This window comes from Notolepis coatsorum, assembly GCF_963971535.1.
Source record: "Notolepis coatsorum genome assembly, chromosome: 8".
Taxonomy (NCBI): Eukaryota; Metazoa; Chordata; class Actinopteri; order Aulopiformes; family Paralepididae; genus Notolepis; species Notolepis coatsorum.
The window spans coordinates 83,370,554-83,391,423 of record NC_140172.1 but is presented as its reverse complement, the minus strand read 5'-3'; the positions used below and the strand labels follow the sequence as shown (position 1 = coordinate 83,391,423).

Genomic DNA, 20,870 nt, shown 5'->3' with positions numbered 1-20,870 from the left:
CTCTGACAGTACATACAGTACTCTGACAGTGCATACAGTACTCTGACAGTATGACCTCTCAGGACAGTACATACAGTACTCTGACAGTGCATACAGTACTCTGGCAGTACATACAGTACTCTGACAGTATGACCTCTCAGGACAGTGCATACAGTACTCTGACAGTGCATACAGTACTCTGACAGTACGACCTCTCAGGACAGTGCATACAGTACTCTGACAGTGCATACAGTACTCTGACAGTACGACCTCTCAGGACAGTGCATACAGTACTCTGACAGTATGACCTCTCACATACATGGTACAAGCACATTACCTCGCAAGACACACTATATAGACGACGTACTTTTCGCACTATAAGCCGCACCTGACTATAAGCCGCAGCAGCTAAATTGAATGATGTGTACATATATAAGCCGCACTGGACTATAAGCCGCATGTGTTTTAATGTTTAATTACCATATGTAAGGAGTGGAGCCTGCGGCTTAATTTGACTCAACACGGGAAACCTCACACTGCCCGGACACGGAAAGGATTGACAGATTGATTGCTCTCTCTTGATTCTGTGAGTAGTGGTGCATGGCCGTTCTTATATTGAGCTTTAAGTTCCCACCTCTACAGAGAATGACTCCCATTGGGACACAATACTGTCGGACAAATAACATTAACTCATTTACAAGTTGTATTAAGTTTAGGGAACAGATAAATAACATATCAATGCAGTAAAAAAAGCAATATTTAGATTTTCGGGTTTTGTCCACATATAAGCCGCACCGTTATATAAGCCGCAGGGTCGAAAAATGGGGAAATAAGCCGTGGCTTATAGTCCGAAAAGTACGGTATATAGAAAGATATCACAACCCATATGAAAATTTACCTTAGTAAATCTATAGTATTTCTATGAACTTTTACACAAGGCTGTACAGTGTGACATGTTGCATGTGCTAAGAAATAATTGGTCTGTGTGATGAATGCACAACTGCAGTAGCACCTGTGAGGTAGCCTGTGTCTGTGAGCATTTTATTTATTTTGCCTGTGACGTGAGGGTTTGTGTGAAGTCAATCAATGCACTATTCACTATATGGTAGTTGTAGTCTATTTTGCAATTAAAAACCATGTCCCCATCTGCGTAGAGTCCATACATCCAACACCAAATCCCACAATTCCTAGCAAACAAGCCCCAAGCTCCTCAGCCAGTCGAGCGAGTTAACTATCCGGACTAAGAATTTCCTTTCTCAGGGACAAAGTAATAAAATGTATCAGAGCGTTCATTGAAATCCTTTAATTTCCCAGGGTCCTCTTCACCCCGGGCCACACGGACGACCACATGGCGCTGGTGCTCGAGGAGGAGAAAGCCATCTTCTCGGGAGACTGTATCCTGGGGGAGGGCACCGCCGTATTCGAGGACCTCCACGACTACATGAAGTCCCTGCAGATACTGCTGGACTCCAGCGCCGACCTCATCTACCCAGGTCAGGTTTACACTTATTACACGCACTTACTGTACACTTACTGTATATTTTTACTGTATATTTTATATTAGAATGTATATACATAACATAGGAAATGTAAATCCTGGACCGTATTTTATTATTATTATTTTATTATTAGGCTTATTTTATTCTTAGGCTTATTTTGTTATTCTTATTCATGACTAATTGTTTTGTCTACCTCAGTGGTTCTCAAACTGTGGTACGCGTACCACTAGTGGTACTTGGTGGTACTGCTGGTGGTACTTGAAATAAAGAAAAACAAAAAAATTATAAAATGTATTTATTTAAAAAAGAAAATGCAGTCAGGCCACTGAACTTAGAAGCAGGCCAGGCCAGTGTTTCTAGTTGTGGTGGCGCGATAGTTAGATAACCTAAGTGGGGAACAACCAGGAGATTAATGTGACAGAGAGTAATGCAGTCTAAACAGTCATAAATATTTTATTCAACTTCAGCCCTGATCATAACTATATTTATTTTTAGATTTTTTTGTAATGTCAGATAAAAAATTAAATACTCCCACTTTTCTGAAAAGAGTTGTTGTTAAATCTGACATTACAAAATGTTTAGTTGCTAATCATTGACACATGCCTAGCCTGTAATAATAATAATTTTACAATCATTTGTGATGCCATCACACAAACTGGCATTTAAAGGGTTACAATTGTGTTTTTTTCTTTTTTCTTTTTTTAACAATAATTTGTGATGCCCATCACAAACACTGGAATTTAAAGGGTAAACATTTAAAAAAAAATCCTGCACCAGAATGCAGGAAATTAAGTCTTTGTAACAAAATCATTCCTGGTGGGGGACCCCCAGTTAGAAAGTGACCTTCCTCCTATCCTATCCTGCTGGGGACCATGACCCGACATATCACTCACGCCGTGGGGACCGAGTCCTGGTCCCCACGAGCATTGCAATCAATAGAAAACAGCTTGCTGATATGTCTGGGTGATATGACAGGGTCCGTTTCCTGAATCTGTGTGTGTGTGCCCTTGTGGTTACACACGGTATTGCGGTGTGTGTGTGCGCTCTTGTGGTTACACACGGTATTGCGGTGTGTGTGTGTGCGCTCTTGTGGTTACACACGGTATTGCAGTGTGTGTGTGTGTAAGTGTGTAACATTTGGTCATTTGTGCACATAGTACCACTATAAAAACAATAGTCCTCATTTCATTGGACTGTAAATTAAATTACTGTATTCAAAGGATTGAAAATGTTATTAACAGATTGCATATTACACACTGGTGCTGTAGACATTGATTGATTGATTGATTGATTGATTGATTGATTGATTGATTGATTGATTGATTGATTGATTGATTGTACATTTTATTAACAGATTGCAGAATGGGTACAATACAGTACGGCTCAATACACACAATTGTTAAGGGGATGCAGACCAGAGAAAGACTTTCGTCTTGTTTACATCAGGGTCCCCCATTTTCAATTAATCACAACATACATTACATACATGACATACAGATAGACAGTACTGTTACATCCAGACATTTATGACATACCAGATCTACAAATATACAGTACTGTTTAAGAGTACAATGCCTGTCATAAATTGTAGACCCTGGAAACTCTGATTAATAGACAGTTTCTAAGAAGAGAGTACTGTTACATTATATACATTTGAGAGTATGTACATTTGAGGGGGAAGAAACTGTACATTGGAGGAGGTTGGGTAGGTGGGGTGGGGGGGGGGTGAGTAGGTGGGGTGGGAGGCGGGGACTCTGTCTGTAAATAAACAGTACTGTATATTTGTATATCTTGTATGTCATAAATGTTATGATGTCAGAAGGAGCTTCTATCCCCAGGCCATCAGGATGCTCAACGACAATAACACTATGTAACAAACCATCAAATACACTCACAGCACACACATCCACACGTACACACTCACTTTAAATAAACAACTCACTGTAGCACCCACTTTAGACACTTTAACACACTTTATATTTATTGGTAAAGAGATTTGCACTACAACTGATACCTCATTGCACCTTACCCTAAGTTGTACCTCATCCCACTTCTGCATTGTACTGTATATTGTATTGTAACTCAGTAACTTTTTCTCTACTCTGCATTGTATATTGTATATATGCATATTGAACACTTTTGTTTACACTTTCTATTTTATACTTATTTTATACTTATCTATTTTTATCTAGCACACTCTCAGGAGCAAAACCGAAATAAGCATTTCATATAAAAGTATTCTGTATTTTTGTATGACAACTAATAAAGAAACTTGATTAATTGAAAATGGGGGACCCTGATGTAAACAAGTCTTTCTCTGGTTTGCATCCCCTTAACAATTGTGTGTATTGAGCCGTACTGTATTGTACCCATTCTGCAATCTGTTAAATAAAATGTTCAATCAATCAATCAAACCATACAAGCTAGCTGTCTAGTTAGCTTGCATTAGCTCACTCTAATTAGCTCGCTAGCTAGATTGCTAGTTAGCTTGCTAGTAGGTATGATAAGCCAAAAGCTTATCATAAAAAAACACATATATTGACCGAATCATTGGTCCAAGTCATAACTGGTAGCTAGCTAATGCGATCTAGCTTGCTAGCATGAGCTATCTTACTAACTACATAGTTAGCACAAGCTAGCTTGCTAACTAGCTAGCGCAAGCTAGCTTGCTAAACAGGAAGCTGACTTGCTAACTAGCTAGCGCAAGCTAGCTTGCTAAACAGGAAGCTAACTTGCAAACTTGGTTGCAAGCTAGCGACCTAGCTATAACTTGTATGGTAGTAATACATAATGGTAGTAAGAATAGATTACAGTAATAGCTTGCTAGATATACTGTTCAGGCTAAATGATCATGCTAATCTGGCCAAAGGAACTAGCTATTTGCTAGACATGAATGAATGAATGAATGAATGAAAACTTTATTTAACAGATTGCAGAATGGGTACAATACAGTACGGCTCAATACATACAATTGTTAAGGGGATGCAGACCTGAGAAAGACGTTTGTCTTGTTTCCATCAGGGTCCCCCATTTTCAATTCATATAGACATTTATGACATACACAACATACATGACATTTATGGCATAGGGACATATAGGTATTTAGTACTGATACATTTGTGACATAAACGGTATTCAAATATACAGTACTGTTACCCCTAGATCCTGACAGAGTATATACATATGATGGGGAGGGGACTGTACATTAGGAGGGGGTGGGTGGGTGGGAGAGAAATATACATACGGCGGGGAGGGAATATATACATGCGGTGGGGAGGAGACTGTCTATTAGGAGGTGGTGGGGGTTTTGGGCATTTACGGTGGCCAGTTTCGAATTGCAGCCTCCCGTAGGTGCTCTTTAAGAGCGGTTTTGAATGTGGGCAGGGATTCACATTCCTTTACAGCTTTGGGTAGGGCGTTCCACATTGTTGTGGCATAATTGCGAAACGTGTTTAGTCCCTTGTTTGATCCGAATCTGGGTTTAACATGATTTGTTGAGCTTCCTCTGGTGTAGTGGTTGTGGTATTCACTGACCTTTGGGAAGTATTTTGACATGTACATGGGCACCCCGGTCGTATAGTGTATCTTGTAGACCAGGCCCATTGCAAGTTGCTGTACTCTGTCGTCTACTCTAAGCCATCCTAGGTTGTCAAAGTGGGCAGGGGTGAGGTGGGTTCTGGGGTTCAGGTCAAGTAGTAGTCTGACCAGTTTGTTTTGTGATGTTTGTAATTTTGTTTTAAGCGCCTTTGAGGTGCTTTGGTACCATGAGGTGCATGCATAGTCATAGTACCCTTGAATGAGTGCTCCTGCCAGAGTCTTCAGGGTATTCTTGTTTACCAGGGAGGAGATCCGGTACAAGAATCTAGTTCGTTGGTTGACTTTTTTTATTACATTGGATGCCATTTTGTCACAGGAAAGATTTGCCTTTAGGATGGAACCCAGGTAGGTAATTTCGTCTTTCCTTGTGACAATATTGTCACCCACTGTAACTGAGAAGCCGTCGGTCTTGCTGAGTTTGTTATTTGAACCGAAGAGAATGGACTCTGTTTTGCCCATGTGTAATGATAGTTTGTTATCAGCGAGCCATATGCAGATTTTGCCTAGTTCCGAGCTGAGGGTTTTTTATTATATTATCACTATATCACTAACCCTAACTCTAACCCTAACCCTAGGGTGAAAGGTGTAATACATTTATGCAGTTTGCTCAGTGGTGGCCAAAATTATTAGAACACTTGGAATATTTAAGAGTTTTCAGTTGTTGTTGTTGTTCTTCAATTGACCATTAAAATACCCATAAAACAAATGTAATATATACAAAGTCATCATTATACTCTATAAACCATAGAATAAAGCCATCATAAGGAGATTTACGATATTTTCACACAATCATGTTCCTTCAGTCCAATCACTGTAAAGTACACTTTAGACCGCCATGATGACACCAATTCATACCAAAACCCAAAAGGGGTTCACTGTGTTTACCTGCAGTAACTACTAAAGACTCCTCTTTACAGGTACAGTACATCTTGAATGTCCATGCAGGCTGTATAATGTAAAGCAGTGACATTTCACGGGGGGGTTGAAGAGGCAATATTGGTGTCATTGCTCTATTGATATGATTTATTCAATCATGATGTATTCGTTTGTAAACACCATGAGGATGAGTGAAGCTTTCCCCTCTGCATTTTGCTTATGCGTGTAATATTGTATTTCTACTTTTCCGGAGAGGTTGGTAAGACAGAAGAATATATATATCAATTTAGGTGTTTACAAAAATTTTCATTTTATTAATTGGAAAGGTTTCATCTAGTCTTGATTTAAAGATGCTACAAAGAGAATTTTCGTTAAATATTCTTTAACTTAAATCAGACATTAAGTACCCCCCACAGCCCAAATGGAATTATCCCAAAAAATAAATAAAAATGTATTACATAGTCGACACATTTTGGCCTATCAAAGTCGACTAAACAAATCCTTAGACAGACCTAAGGCACAGAAGGCTAAGTACCGTAACACTGTGGGAGAATCACTAGGCTACAAGACGTCCACCGTTTGATAAACACAAAGCCATCCTTTCGATCATGATAGTAACTCAGTTAGGTAAACACTTGTTTGTACAGCTCAATTCTTCCATACATATTCCATACAACATTCATTTCTTGGCTCAACGACATAAAACTGCAGGCTACATTTATCTCATCTTTCTCTCTCTCTCTTTCATTTTCCCAAGCTCAGTGCAACGGCGTGACCACACTGCCAATTAAAAAAAAATATATTATACAGTAACTACTAAAGACTCCTCTCTTTCACTGTGTTTACCTGCAGTAACTACCAGTGATGCCACAGATTACTTGTAAAAAATAATCTGATCACTGATTACTCCTTTAAAAAGTAATCTAGTTACTTTACTGATTACTTGATTATCGTTACTTTGAAAGTAACTAGGTTACGAAGTCATCGTCCCCCCTGCTGCTGCCACAAGAATGACAACAGTTTTTTTTTTAAATAATGCTTTATTGAAAGTGCATATGTCATAAATCATGATTGGCTGCTCAGACAGGTCATCATGAGACGTCATTAGCCATCAGGCCATACTCCGGTCTAGCTGACTGTACCCCTGGCTCTCTTATCATCAGCATTATGAGATAGTAACTAAATAGTAACTCACAGCCACTTGGAAAAGTAACTGTAATCAGATTACTGGCTTGTAACAAGTTAGATTACTATTTACTGAAAAAAGTAATCAGATTACAGTAGGCTAACTAGTTACTGGCATCACTGGTAACTACTAAAGACTCCTCTTTCACTGTGTTTACCTGCAGTAACTACTAAAGACTCCTCTCTTTCACTGTGTTGATCAGTTCTCGTGAGGTCTTTCTTTTGGTCCTTTATACTGAGAATTATGAGATGCTTCACTTATCTGAACGTTTATTTTTCCTACCTCTCTTACTTAACATGGTATAAAGTGTTGTGGACTGATGAGTCCAAGTTTGAACAGTTTGGCAACAAGCTATCTGCAACAGAGGGAATCTGTTGGAACATTGAAAATGATGGACTGGCCCCCTCAAAGTTTGGACCTTAACCCCATCGAGCAAATTTGGGGCGAGTTGGACGGATCTATTGTACATTCAAAGGAAAGCTGTAGCAGCCAATCAACTATCGATGTAGGCAAAGAACTTTATGCCTGTATTTTTTACTGTTGTGAAGCACTTTGAACTGCAATTTCTGTATGAAAAGTGCTATACAGGGGAGCTCCAGTAGCTCACCGCGTATCTCGGCGCTATTTCGGCGTCGCGGACAACCGTGCGCGTCACGGATCTGGGGTACACGAGTTCGACTCCCGGACTCGCCGTATTTTCTCAGTGTCTTTCCCCCGATCTATATCCTATTCAACCTGTTTCTGTCTGTCATGCTTGACCAGAAAAAGCGATAAACGCTAAAAAGAACCAGCTGACTGGTCAAAGTAAAAAAAAAAAAAAGTGCTATACAAATAAAATTATTATTATTATATTAATATGTAGCTCTCCACCTACACAAATCGTTTTTTTTGTCCATTGAGCACATTAACTGTACATTATCTCTCCAAACAAACAAGCACACGTCGTTCAAGAACATGTCCTGACTTTTGCACAAGCCCAGAGCTGCTTAAAAATATACTGAATTCTGTGGACCCCAGGTTTACCATCGCTCTACCCGCATTCGCCCATCCTCCACACAGGTGCAATTGACACACACCGGTCCCCATCAAGGCTATGCCCATCCCCCACTTAGCTTCACCTCGAGGCTGCAGTAACCTCGTTCCCAGCTTTATCGTGAGAAGGTGCTGTGAGCAGGTACTTTCAGTTCAGACTGGACTGAGAGGGCAGTAGCATGTACTCACAGAGACCGATATATCAAGATACATTATTGCTAAGGAATGCTAAGACAAGGTAAGCCAATAAAAAAAAAGCGAAGTATGTTGGGCCAGTATATTGGTTGAATTGATTGGTTCATGACTTCATGGTTAAACAACGATTAGCATGCTAAGCTAGTTTCTGTTTAGACTATACTGAATTCGGCCGAATACGTTAGTCATAACTGGTAGCTAGCTAATGCGATCTAGCTTGCTAGCATGAGCTATCTTACTAACTACATAGTTAGCACAAGCTAGCTTGCTAACTAGCTAGCGCGAGCTAGCTTGCTAAACAGGAAGCTGACTTGCTAACTAGCTAGCGCGAGCTAGCTTGCTAAACAGGAAGCTAACTTGCAAACTAGGTTGCAAGCTAGCGACATAGCTATAACTTGTATGGTAGTAATACATAATGGTAGTAAGACTAGATTACAGTAATAGCTTGCTAGATATACTGTTCAGGCTAAAGGATCATGCTAATCTGGCCAAAGGAACTAGCTATTTGCTAGACATCACAAGCATACTACTAACTATAGCTCTATGCAGTAACTAACTATACAAGCACATCAAGTCCTTTCAGACTATAGAAACCCTAACTAACCCTAACTCTAACCCTAGGGTGAAAGGTGTAATACATTTATGCAGTTTGCTCAGTGGTGGCCAACATTATTAGAACACTTGGCATATTTAAGAGTTTTCAGTTGTTGTTGTTGTTCTTCAATTGACCATTAAAATAGTATCACTGTTAGCTAGCCAAATTCGTTAGCTGACGTTAGCTTCTGCAGGGCAGTATTGTATCACTGGCAGTGTTAGGTATCCTAGCTAGCTAACTGTAAAGGACAGGAACACTCAATTATCATGTTTTTGTTTCATTTTGTGAAAAATACACGTTGTAATATATTTGCTTTTCAAAAGCTCATAAACACTGTTGGTGACTTGAGCATAATTATTAACTTAGCTACTGTAGCTGTTCTTGTCATTTTAAGCTATCATGAATGCAATGCTTTTTAGTATAATTATATAATTTTCTTATCTCTCCTAGGGTCATTATTGAAGTATTTTGGCACCCCACCTCCTGCCTATAATGTGCAAGAGGATATACCAGCCCAGGTGGATATTGACCAAGCTCAGGAGGACACACTAGCCAAGGTACATGATCCCTTTCAAAGTGCTCATATTCATAACTGTTCTTAAAGTTTTACATTTAATAATCACAATTTTGGGCCTTAAAAAGTCAGATAGGTCTTAAATGGTATTGGATTAGGAAATGACTTCTATGTTGCGATAACTTCTCTCTATCATGTTTAAATGTGTTTGGGGGGGAAATGTCGGGGCTGCCTGAATACTTTAGACAACAAATGTTTGTTTTCGCGTCTCTGATTGGCCAGGTCATTTCTGGTCATGTGACATGTACGCCCAATCGTGGGACCGCAAGTGTCTAAACTGGTTAAGCTCAGGCGCTCTTTCGAAGTTGGTTAAGGTTAGAGTTTGTCTTAGAGCATGGCGATAGAACGGTAGTTTGCAGGCTGTTAGACCCGGAAATAGGCGCAGAACTTGCTGTCCCACGATTGGCGCACACGTCGCATGACCTGGCCAATCAGAGCACAAAACTCGCACGCGGAAACAAACATTTGTTGTCGAAAGTATTCACGCGTCCGGGCTGCAGAGTAAGCAGTATGGTAATAGCCTATCAGGCCAATACATATGGAATTACTTCTTACTCATTTTCCTTAATAGTTCTTTAGATATTTATTAGATTCCATTGAAAGTGGTCTTAAAAAGGTCTTAAAAATTCTTAAATGTAACCTGATGAAACTCGCAGGAACCCTGTCCGTTACCTTCAGTGAGACCATAACACCTGCCCATCATGAAGATGACGTGTCACCCACCTCTGCAAGCAGCAGTATCACCATCACCACTAAAGGTTTGACCTCACAAGACCCTGCACTATGGCCAAGTGTCATAGGCCATACCCAACAATGTGACCAATAGGGAGGTGTAGTCTGACGTCACTGGTTGTTCCACCCGTATAGGGATTTATCATTGGGAAAATGGATTATCAGCTATTGTAACAATTCTGCCGCATGAACATTGGCAAGTTTTCCATTTTGCACAAAATGAGTTCCCTTCTACCACTAACATGATTGTTTAAGCATTTTTGGTTGAAAAAAAGGTAGTTATAAGGTTTTTAATTTGTCCTAAAAAAAGAACTACACTTACCACTAGGCAGCCTGTTGTTCAGTACACAGCCGCTATTGGTCTGTTAGGCTGTCGCCTTATCCCCGTCACAGGTCATAGTACCAAGCTAGCTAGCTAACGTTAACGTTAGTATTATGTCTACTGTCGTGAACCATTTTAAATCGGGGCATGTAGAGGAGTTTCGGGAACGAGTAAAGTGTGCAGGTCCTCTTCTCAGACCTGTGGGGCAAAGCACTGCACGCATCATGCCGGCTAGCAAGCTAGCTAGCTACACGGCCCGTTGATAGCACGATAGTAGCCCCTTTCGTGACTGTGATGCACTCGATGCATCACAATCATGAAAGGGGCTACCACGATAGCTAACTAACGTTAACGTTACAAGCTCAAACACCTTATAACTACTACTACTGTCGTGTCCATAAGTTCCCTGGCAGAATACTTTGTTTGTGAGGACAAAGGTATACAAAGAGGAGAGAACCATTTTAAATCGGGGCATGTTAGGAGTTTCGAGAATGCCGGCTAGCAAGCTAGCTACCTACTAACGTTATAAACTATACACAATATGTACAACGACACTGATTTACATGAGTATTTACAGTGATTTAATATGCAACGTAATAACGTTATACGATTTAAATTATAAATACAAATATGGTAACGTGGTTGTGGCTTTTATAAATAGTGGTTAGCTTTAGAGATAAATGGCTATGATCACAGAGCACTAGTGTTGGGTGAAACAGATACTAGCCACAAATTCAGGGTCAGTTATTTTCCCATTGTACGAATTGTTAAGCTTGTGGAATGTAAGGGAAATCTGATCCTAGGTCTGTGACTAGTAGGCAGGAGGCTACGCTGTGGTGACGTCTGTTAGCAGCGCCAAATAGCAGTGTAGTTTCCCAGCGAACGAAAACAAACGTTGTTATTTTGCTACCTTTACGATTAATTGCGAATATTTTCATCTTGAGCTATAGATTGTGGATAAATACGCACAGAAAGGTACACCATGCCAACGTTAATGCTTTATTGATCTAAAACGAGATGATTTAGAAATGGTCAATGGGGAAATACATTGCATTCCACAGAGGGTGGAACAGGAAAAAAACGAAAATGACGTAACCACTACACCTCCCTATAGGCCTACAGGTCAAAGATATTGTTTCCTCCCCAAAATACAGCGAACATGGCTTCTGTATTCGGTTAGCACAGACTCAGTCTTCTGTTTGATATTATAAAAAATATAAATGATGAATAAATGCCTCGTAGTTAAAAAAAGCTTGAATTTCTGACTTCTTTATTACATTTATTTTTTTATCTCTCCCGTCCTCCCCAATTTTTTAACTAACCAGCCACCACTGACACACAGTGGGGGATGTTTTAAAAATATAATTGTCTACTGTCTAACTGTATCCATGCATGTTTGACTGTGCCTGCAGGTGAGAACTCATCAAGAAGGTGTGTCTCAAGTGTACCTACACAATCTACAGATGGACGACAGCACAGTCTGCAGCACGTGAGCCCACAAAGGCAGCATTTATTGACCCAGAGACCTCAGACAGCCACAGCTGAGTCTGAGAGCCCAATAGCAGAGGCCACTGGAGGCCAGAGCAACCATGATCGTTCACCAGGTCAGAGCCGGTATCAAAGAGTCAATTATAGGCACAACTCCCAATATTATACGTGTACAAACACTGTGGGCTAGATCCACAAAGAATGGATTGCATGGTGCTAATTGCACCATTACTTACAATTCATCATGAATTGAAAATGGAGGACCCTGATGTAAACAAGACGAAAGTCTTTCTCTGGTCTGCATCCCCTTAACAATTGTGTGTATTGATCCGTACTGTATTGTACCCATTCTGCAATCTGTTAATAAAATTTCCAATCAATCACAGCGCAGGTGATTGATTGAATGAAAATGTTATTAACAGATTGCAGAATGGGTACAATACAGTACGGATCAATACACACAATTCATTCTTTGTGGATCTAGCTAACTTTACAGTGTTTAATGCGAGATGGTAGATTCAATACACCAAGCTAACTTACTGTAGCCTACACAGTTGAGTGTTTAATGAGATATAGTGGATTCTATACACCAAGCTAACTGTAACAGTGTTTAATGAGAGATGGTAGATTCAATACACCAAGCTAACATACTGTACACAGTTGAGTGTTTAATGAGAGATAGTGGATCCAATACACCAAGCTAACTGTAACACAGTGTTTAATGAGAGATGGTAGATTCAATACACCAAGCTAACATACTGTACACAGTTGAGTGTTTAATGAGAGATAGTGGATTCAATACACCAAGCTAACTTTACAGTGTCTAATGAGAGATGGTAGATTCAATACACCAAGCTAACTTTACACAGTGTTTAATGAGAGATGGTAGATTCAATACACCAAGCTAACTTTAAACAGTGTTTAATGCGAGATGGTAGATTGAAACACCAAGCTAACTGTGACAGTGTTTAATGAGAGATGGTAGATTCAATACACCAAGCTAACTTTACACAGTGTTTAATGAGAGATGGTAGATGGAAATTACTTCTATGTTGCGATGACTTCTCTGGATCATGTTTAAATGTGTTTGGGGGGGAAATGTCCAGGCTGCAAAGTAAGCAGTATGGTAATGGCCAATACATGGAATTACTTCTTAGTAATTGTCCTTAATAGTTCTTTGCTGGTATGGCAACATATTAGATTATATTGAAAGTGGTCTTAAAAGGTCTTAAATGTAACCTAAACCCTGTCCGTCAACATCCACCTTCAGTGAGACCATAACACCTGCCCATCATGAAGATGACGTGTCACCCACCTCTACAAGCAGCAGTATCACCACCACCACCACCACTAAAGGTTTGACCTCACAAGACCCTGCACTATGGCCAAGTAGGCCATACCAAACAATGTGGTATCAAGGGGACCAATACAGGTCAAAGATATTGTTTTCCCCCAAAATCCAGCAAACATGGCTTCTGTATTCGGTGTACTCCGTCTTCTGTTTGATATTATAAAAAAAAATTACATGATGAATAAATGCCTTGTAGTTAAAAAAAGCTTGAATTTCGGACTTCTTTATTACTTTTAATCTCTCCCGTCCTCCCCAATTTTTTAACGCACCAGCCACCAATGACACAAACATTGTGGGATGTTTTAAAAATAAAATGTTTGCTTCACCAAAAAATTTGGTCAGCAGCCGCCACTGCACATCACATATACCATTTACCATTTATATACATAACGGACGCATAAACATGCAAGGGTGCCTTTTTGCTGAGTGTAGGTTAATTATAGTCCCTTTTGAGCCATGTCTTCAGGCTGGACTTGAAGGCTGGACTCTAACAGCATTGACTACTGTAACTGAGGGGTACAATTCCCTGACTGTATTGAGAGTATGGTATCATTAAACCACTACTTAGTTATGTACTTTAATTACTGGCCATACAGTACACGGTATATCTGGTGAACACCCACACAAGAATACGGCTTAACAAAGAAAGTTATAATTAGAAGTATTTATTATTAGAGCAGCAACAATAGGTTACAAATTGAGAATTATGAATTGCGCTTATATAGCGAAGAACACTTAAGTAGGTCAAGAGCGTAAGTCCATGAGCATCATAAGATGGGTATAACTGACACCACCTGTAGCATAAGAATTACATAAGGCACACTCGTAGTCAGCTGGAGATACTAAGGGGGTTCCCTCCGGTTGTAAGCCAGCAGGGGAGAGGAATGGTCGGGAGCAAAGTCTGGATCAACGAGGAATAAAGAGACTCCAGATACAGGAGACAGTGCAATAATCCTTTGGTCCGTAGACAAAGCAACAGCTATACTCCGGTATGCAAGACAGCATGGATGAAAGCTAGCCAGCCTCTGTGGGTCCTAGAGGCGGGCTCGACGGTGCTCCTCACAGGGTAGATCCCACACAGCAGTGGGGTAGACGGTTCTCTGCTCCAGCAGCCACAGTACCAAAGCAATATAATCCAGCCGGAAAAGGCTCTGCATTCGCCGGTGTAGGTTCTCCGGTGTACATATCCAACGGTTCTCGTCTAGGACTCCTCGGATGGCGGCACGAGTTTAGGCCGCCTAGCCTGGATAAGTGCACTAGCTAGAGTACGACGAACCGGTGGTAATGCTGGTCACTGTAGAACGGTAGCCGCACGATACACTATAAATAATAGACTATTACTTTACAATAGAATAAGTCGAACTCGACCATACAGCGTTAAACTCGGACACTTTAGCTATCCATTCGCACGCGGTTCTCAAGGCTCTATTTAGGGGCAAAAGGGGCCCACTTCACGGCACGTTGTATCGTGGTGAAGGCTTCAACGTTTTGGGTCAACTCACTTTTAGGCTAAGTGCTGCTGTATCCACCTGCGACGTATTTATACGTAAGGTGAATAATCTAGTGTCAACCTCAGTTCTGTCTCGTATTACTGCGCAAACCTGGACATGTTGAGACATGTCTTAGCGGTAGCTTTGAACTTGCCATTGGGGGTATGGCCGTTGGCGCCTAGGGGTCGCTGTCCAATAGGAGAACGAATATTATGGTCTGGCCTGTACCTAGGTAAAGGGATATTCCGTGTATATATACAAAGAATATACAAGGGATATCAGACGATATACAAATATTATACAATATATCTCAAGTAATAAATATATATATTCGGTTTAATCTGACCCTTTGTAACAACTACGATTTTCAGGTCACTGGGCAGACCGTTCCAAAAGACAGCTGCAGAATACAAAAATTACTCCTTCCCCATACAACTCCTGTATCTGACTGGCACAAAGTCAGTTGAGCTACGCCTAGTTGGGTATGCATGGGTGTCCCTGATTCGGTTGAAGTAGTTGTTGAAGTACACTGGCACTACCCTGTGTATGATTCTGTGAACTAGGCACATCCCTATTTGGTTGACTCTGTCTTCCACCTTTAGCCATCTCATGTTCTCAAAGTGTGATGGGTCAAGGTGGGTTCAGGCAGGTAGCCTTAGTATTAGCTTGTTTTTTGATGTCTGTAGTTTTATTTTCTGACTTTTGGGGTCGCTGTTGTACCAGGAGCCACACGCATAGTCATAGTGACACTGTATGAGTGCTCCAGCAAGAATTTTCATCGCTGACTGATAAAAAAAAGGGAGATTCTGGCTAGGTATCTAGTCCTGTTATTGATCTTTGTAAGTACTTGTTGAGCCATGCTTTCCCCTGATAAGCTGTTTTCCAGGACGCAACCAAGATATTTCACAGATGTTTTGTCGGTGAGAACAGTATCTCAAAGCCTGACCTTTGACCCGAATAGGATGGACTCAGTCTTCCCCACATGGAGGGACAGCTTGTTGTAGCCTAGCCAGTCACCAACCTTCTCTAGTTCTGCACTCAATATCTGCTCAACCACTTGTTTGTCTTTATGAGACACTAGTAAGACCTCGGTTTACTGTATTACATGGTCAACAATTGTGGTTATAATTTCATTTGAGACAGATGTTCTTCTGCCTCCTTGGCCACGACCCCGTCCATGACCCTGTCCTTCGTTGTGCACCCTCAGCTGCACCAACTTGCTCCATGTTGCTCCTTTCTTCAGGTTTATAAGCAGCTTTTTATGTAGTGGTGAAGATATTATCAATTGTATTGCAATGCTACTCACCTGGGCAAGGCTGTTGAAGGTAATGAGACATTAGTACAAACACCTGTTGGAATTGATTTAGTGATCTGCCTGTGTAGCAATACGCAATTGAACATTGATGTAGTATTAGGTGGCTGTATTCTGAAACTGGAGCATATGATTTAGAGTTTTGCACTTTGTATTAACAGTTTTGCACTTTATATGTAAGCATAGCATTTAGTATCTTAGAGTATGCATTTTTAAAGTCAGTTTAGCAATTAGCATTTTGAGTTTTGCACATTGAAACTCTGATGTGCAAAATGCGTCAAAGCAGTCGTAAAAAAACTGTAACAAGAGCCCCAAACAATGGAAGGTAGTGTATTGTTTTTAATTGATTGTATGTTATGTGCAGTGCCTAACAGTGGTGTTGATAGTATGCCAATGAACATAACATAGATCATTTTGTTTGGCCCCCCCTCTTCCACCAAAACACTCTCCAACAGCCTAGGACAACTCTCCACCCACCTCAAACCCCACGTCAAGAGCCTGGGTGTAATCTTTGACCCAGAGCTCAATTCGACCGGCAGGTAAATGCCGTAGTCAAGTCATGCTTCTTCCAACTCCGCAACACCAGTAAAATAAAAACAATCCTTTCACCCGTCAACCTGGAAACAGTAGTCAATGCATTCATCACATCACGCCTTGACTACTGCAATGCCCTCTACACCGGCATCAGTCAGGCAGCCATGTCCCGCCTCAAAATGGTCCAGCACTCTGCAGCTAGGTTCCTTACTGGCACCAGAAAGAGAGAGCACATCACACCACTCCTAGCCTCCCTACACTGGCTCCCAGTCCCACTTAGAATAGATTTCAAAATCCTCCTCCTCACCTTCAAGGCACTATCGGGTGCAGCACCCCTATACATCACCGAGCTCATCACCCCCTACGTAGCACCCAGGTCACTAAGATCCTCCAACCAGGCTCGGCCATGGGGGGAGGGATTTCAGGTTTCTTTTTCTTTTGAGAGTTGGGAAAATGTCAAGTGGTTTTTGTGTTAACAAAAAATTCAAATGATTTTAGCAGTTAAAATCATGTCTCTAGACCCTTTAGAAAGGCTGTATCCCATCAGGCTGTATACAGTCATGTGGTCCCCATGAGGTAGTATAAACCCGTAGATATCAGATATTTTTTTTGGAGAGTTTTGAAAATGTCAAGTGGTTTTTGTGTTAACAAAAAAATTTAATGATTTTAGCAGTTAAAATCATGTCTCTAGACCCTTTAGAAAGGCTGGATCCCATCAGGCTGTATACAATCATTGGTCCCCCCGATGTAGCATAAACGTGTGTGTGTGTGTGTGTGTGTGTGTGTGTGTGTGTGTGTGTGTGTGTGTGTGTGTGTGTGTGTGTGTGTGTGTGTGTGTGTGTGTGTGTGTGTGTGTGTGTGTGTGTGTGTGTGTGTGTGTGTGTGTGTGTGTGTGTGTGTGTGTGTGTGTGTGTGTGTGTGTGTGTGTGTGTGTGTGTGTGTGTGTGTGTGTGTGTGTGTGTGTGTGTGTGTGTGTGTGTGTGTGTGTGTGTGTGTGTGTGTGTGTGTGTGTGTGTGTGTGTGTGTGTGTGTGTGTGTGTGTGTGTGTGTGTGTGTGTGTGTGTGTGTTTTTGTTTGTTTGTTTGTTTGTTTGTTTTTCTATCCTGCTGGGGACCATGACCTGACATATCACTCACGCCGTGGGGACCCATTTTTCCCGTGGGGACCGAGTCCTGGTCCCCACGGGCATGAGCATTGCAATCAATAGAAAACAGCTTGCTGATATGCTATTTTTTTGGTTGAAAAAAAAAAGGTCCCCTGGAAGTACATTTTCAAGACTTTGTGTGTGCCCTTGTGGTTACACACGGTATTGCTGTGTGTGAGTTTGCTTGGCGGGGTCCGGTTCCTGAATCTGTGTGTGTGTGTGTGCCCTTGTGGTTACACACGGTATTGCATGTGTGCGCTCTTGTGGTTACACACGGTATTGCGGTGTGTGTGTGCGCTCTTGTGGTTACACACAGTATTGCTGTGTGTGTAAGTGTGTAACATTTGGTCATTTGTGCACATAGTACCACTATAAAAACAATAGTCCTCATTTCATTGGACTGTAAATTTAATTACTGTATTCAAAGGATTGAAAATGTTATTAACAGATTGCACATTACACACTGGTGCTGTAGAGACATCACATTACACACTGTGTAGTGCTGTAGACATTGATTGATTGATTGATTGATTGATTGATTGATTGATTGATTGATTGTACATTTTATTAACAGATTGCAGAATGGGTACAATACAGTACGGCTCAATACACACAATTGTTAAGGGGATGCAGACCAGAGAAAGACTTTCGTCTTGTTTACATCAGGGTCCCCCATTTTCAATTCATCATAACATACATTACATACATGACATACAGATAGACAGTACTGTTACATCCAGACATTTATGACATACCATATCTACAAATATACAGTACTGTTTAAGAGTACAATGCCTGTCATATATTGTAGACCCTGGCGATGGAACCTCTGATTAATAGACAGTTTCTAAGAAGAGAGTACTGTTACATTATATACATTTGAGAGTATATACATTTGAGGGGGAAGAAACTGTACATTGGAGGAGGTTGGGTAGGTGGGGTGGGGGGGGGGGGGTGAGTAGGTGGGGTGGAAGGTGGGGACTCTGTCTGTAAATAAACAGTACTGTATATTTGTATATCTTGTATGTCATAAATGTTATGATTTGACTGCCTCTTTGAACTGCTCAGGCAAGCGATACCGGAGTCTCAGGGAAAGCACAGAGATACTCAGAAGGAGCTTCTATCCCCAGGCCATCAGGATGCTCAACGACAATAACACTATGTACTGTAACAAACCATCAAATACACTCACAGCACACACATCCACACGTACACACTCACTTTAAATAAACAACTCACTGTAGCACCCACTTTAGACACTTTAACACACTTTATATTTATTGGTAAAGAGATTTGCACTACAACTGATACGTCATTGCACCTTACCCTAAGTTGTACCTCATCCCACTTCTGCATTGTACTGTATATTGTATTGTAACTCAGTAACTTTTTCTCTACTCTGCATTGTATATTGTATATATCATGCATATTGATCACTTTTGTTTACACTTTCTATTTTATACTTATTTTATACTTATCTATTTTTATCTAGCACACTCTCAGGAGCAAAACAGAAAGAAGCATTTCATATAAAAGTATTCTGTATTTTTGTATGACAACTAATAAAGAAACTTGATTAATTGAAAATGGGGGACCCTGATGTAAACAAGTCTTTCTCTGGTTTGCATCCCCTTAACAATTGTGTGTATTGAGCCGTACTGTATTGTACCCATTCTGCAATCTGTTAAATAAAATGTTCAATCAATCAATCAAACCATACAAGCTAGCTGTCTAGTTAGCTTGCATTAGCTCACTCTAATTAGCTCGCTAGCTAGATTGCTAGTTAGTATGATAAGCCAAAAGCTTATCATAAAAAAACACATATATTGACAGAATCATTGGTCCAAGTCATAACTGGTAGCTAGCTAATGCGATCTAGCTTGCTAGCATGAGCTATCTTACTAACTACATAGTTAGCACAAGCTAGCTTGCTAACTAGCTAGCGCAAGCTAGCTTGCTAAACAGGAAGCTGACTTGCTAACTAGCTAGCGCGAGCTAGCTTGCTAAATGGGTACAATACAGTACGGCTCAATACACACAATTGTTAAGGGGATGCAGACCAGAGAAAGACTTTCGTCTTGTTTACATCAGGGTCCCCCATTTTCAATTCATCATAACATACATTACATGCATGACATACAGATAGACAGTACTGTTACATCCAGACATTTATGACATACCAGATCTACAAATATACAGTACAGTACTGTTTAAGAGTACAATGCCTGTCATATATTGTAGACACTGGCGTTGGAAACTCTGATTAATAGACAGTTTCTAAGAAGAGAGTACTGTTACATTATATACATTTGAGAGTATATACATTTGAGGGGGAAGAAACTGTACAACTGTACAAACAAAACTGTACATTGAAATATTGACAAGACCATACTTGGTAATTTACTGTACATTGGAGGGGGTTGTGTTAGGACAATTACAGGGGCCAGTTTCGAATTGCAGTCTCCCGGATCTATTGTACATTCAAAGGAAAGCTGTAGCAGCCAATCAACTATAGATGTAGGCAAAGAAGTTTATGCCTGTATTTTTTTACTGTTGTGAAGCACTTTGAACTGCAATTTCTGTATGAAAAGTGCTATACAAATAAAATTATTATTATTATATTATTATATTAATATGTATTAATATGTAATATGTACCTACACAAATAATTGTTTTTGTCCATTGAGCACATTAACTGTACGTTATCTCTCCAAACAAACAAGCACACGTCGTCAAGAACATGTCCTGACTTTTGCCCAAGCCCAGAGCTGCTTAAAAATATACTGAATTCTGTGGACCCCACGTTTACCAACGCTCTAACCGCATTCGCCCATCCCCCACCCAGGTGCAATTCACACACACCGGTCCCCATCATGGCTATGCCCATCCCCCCACTTAGCTTCACCTCGAGGCTGCAGTAACCTCGTTCCCAGCTTTATCGTGAGAAGGTGCTGTGAGCAGGTA

At 40.6% G+C, this 20,870-nt stretch overlaps 1 protein-coding gene across 1 annotated transcript in view; it reads left to right on the top strand.

Moving 5' to 3' along the window:
* The window catches only part of lactb2 (lactamase, beta 2), a 100,685-nt gene that overhangs the window by 39,540 nt on the left and 40,275 nt on the right, over positions 1–20,870 (top strand). The window contains exon 4 of the mRNA XM_084319814.1: positions 1,294–1,472. Coding sequence (XP_084175940.1) covers positions 1,294–1,472 — 179 coding nt within the window. The remainder of the gene's footprint in view (positions 1–1,293; positions 1,473–20,870) is intronic.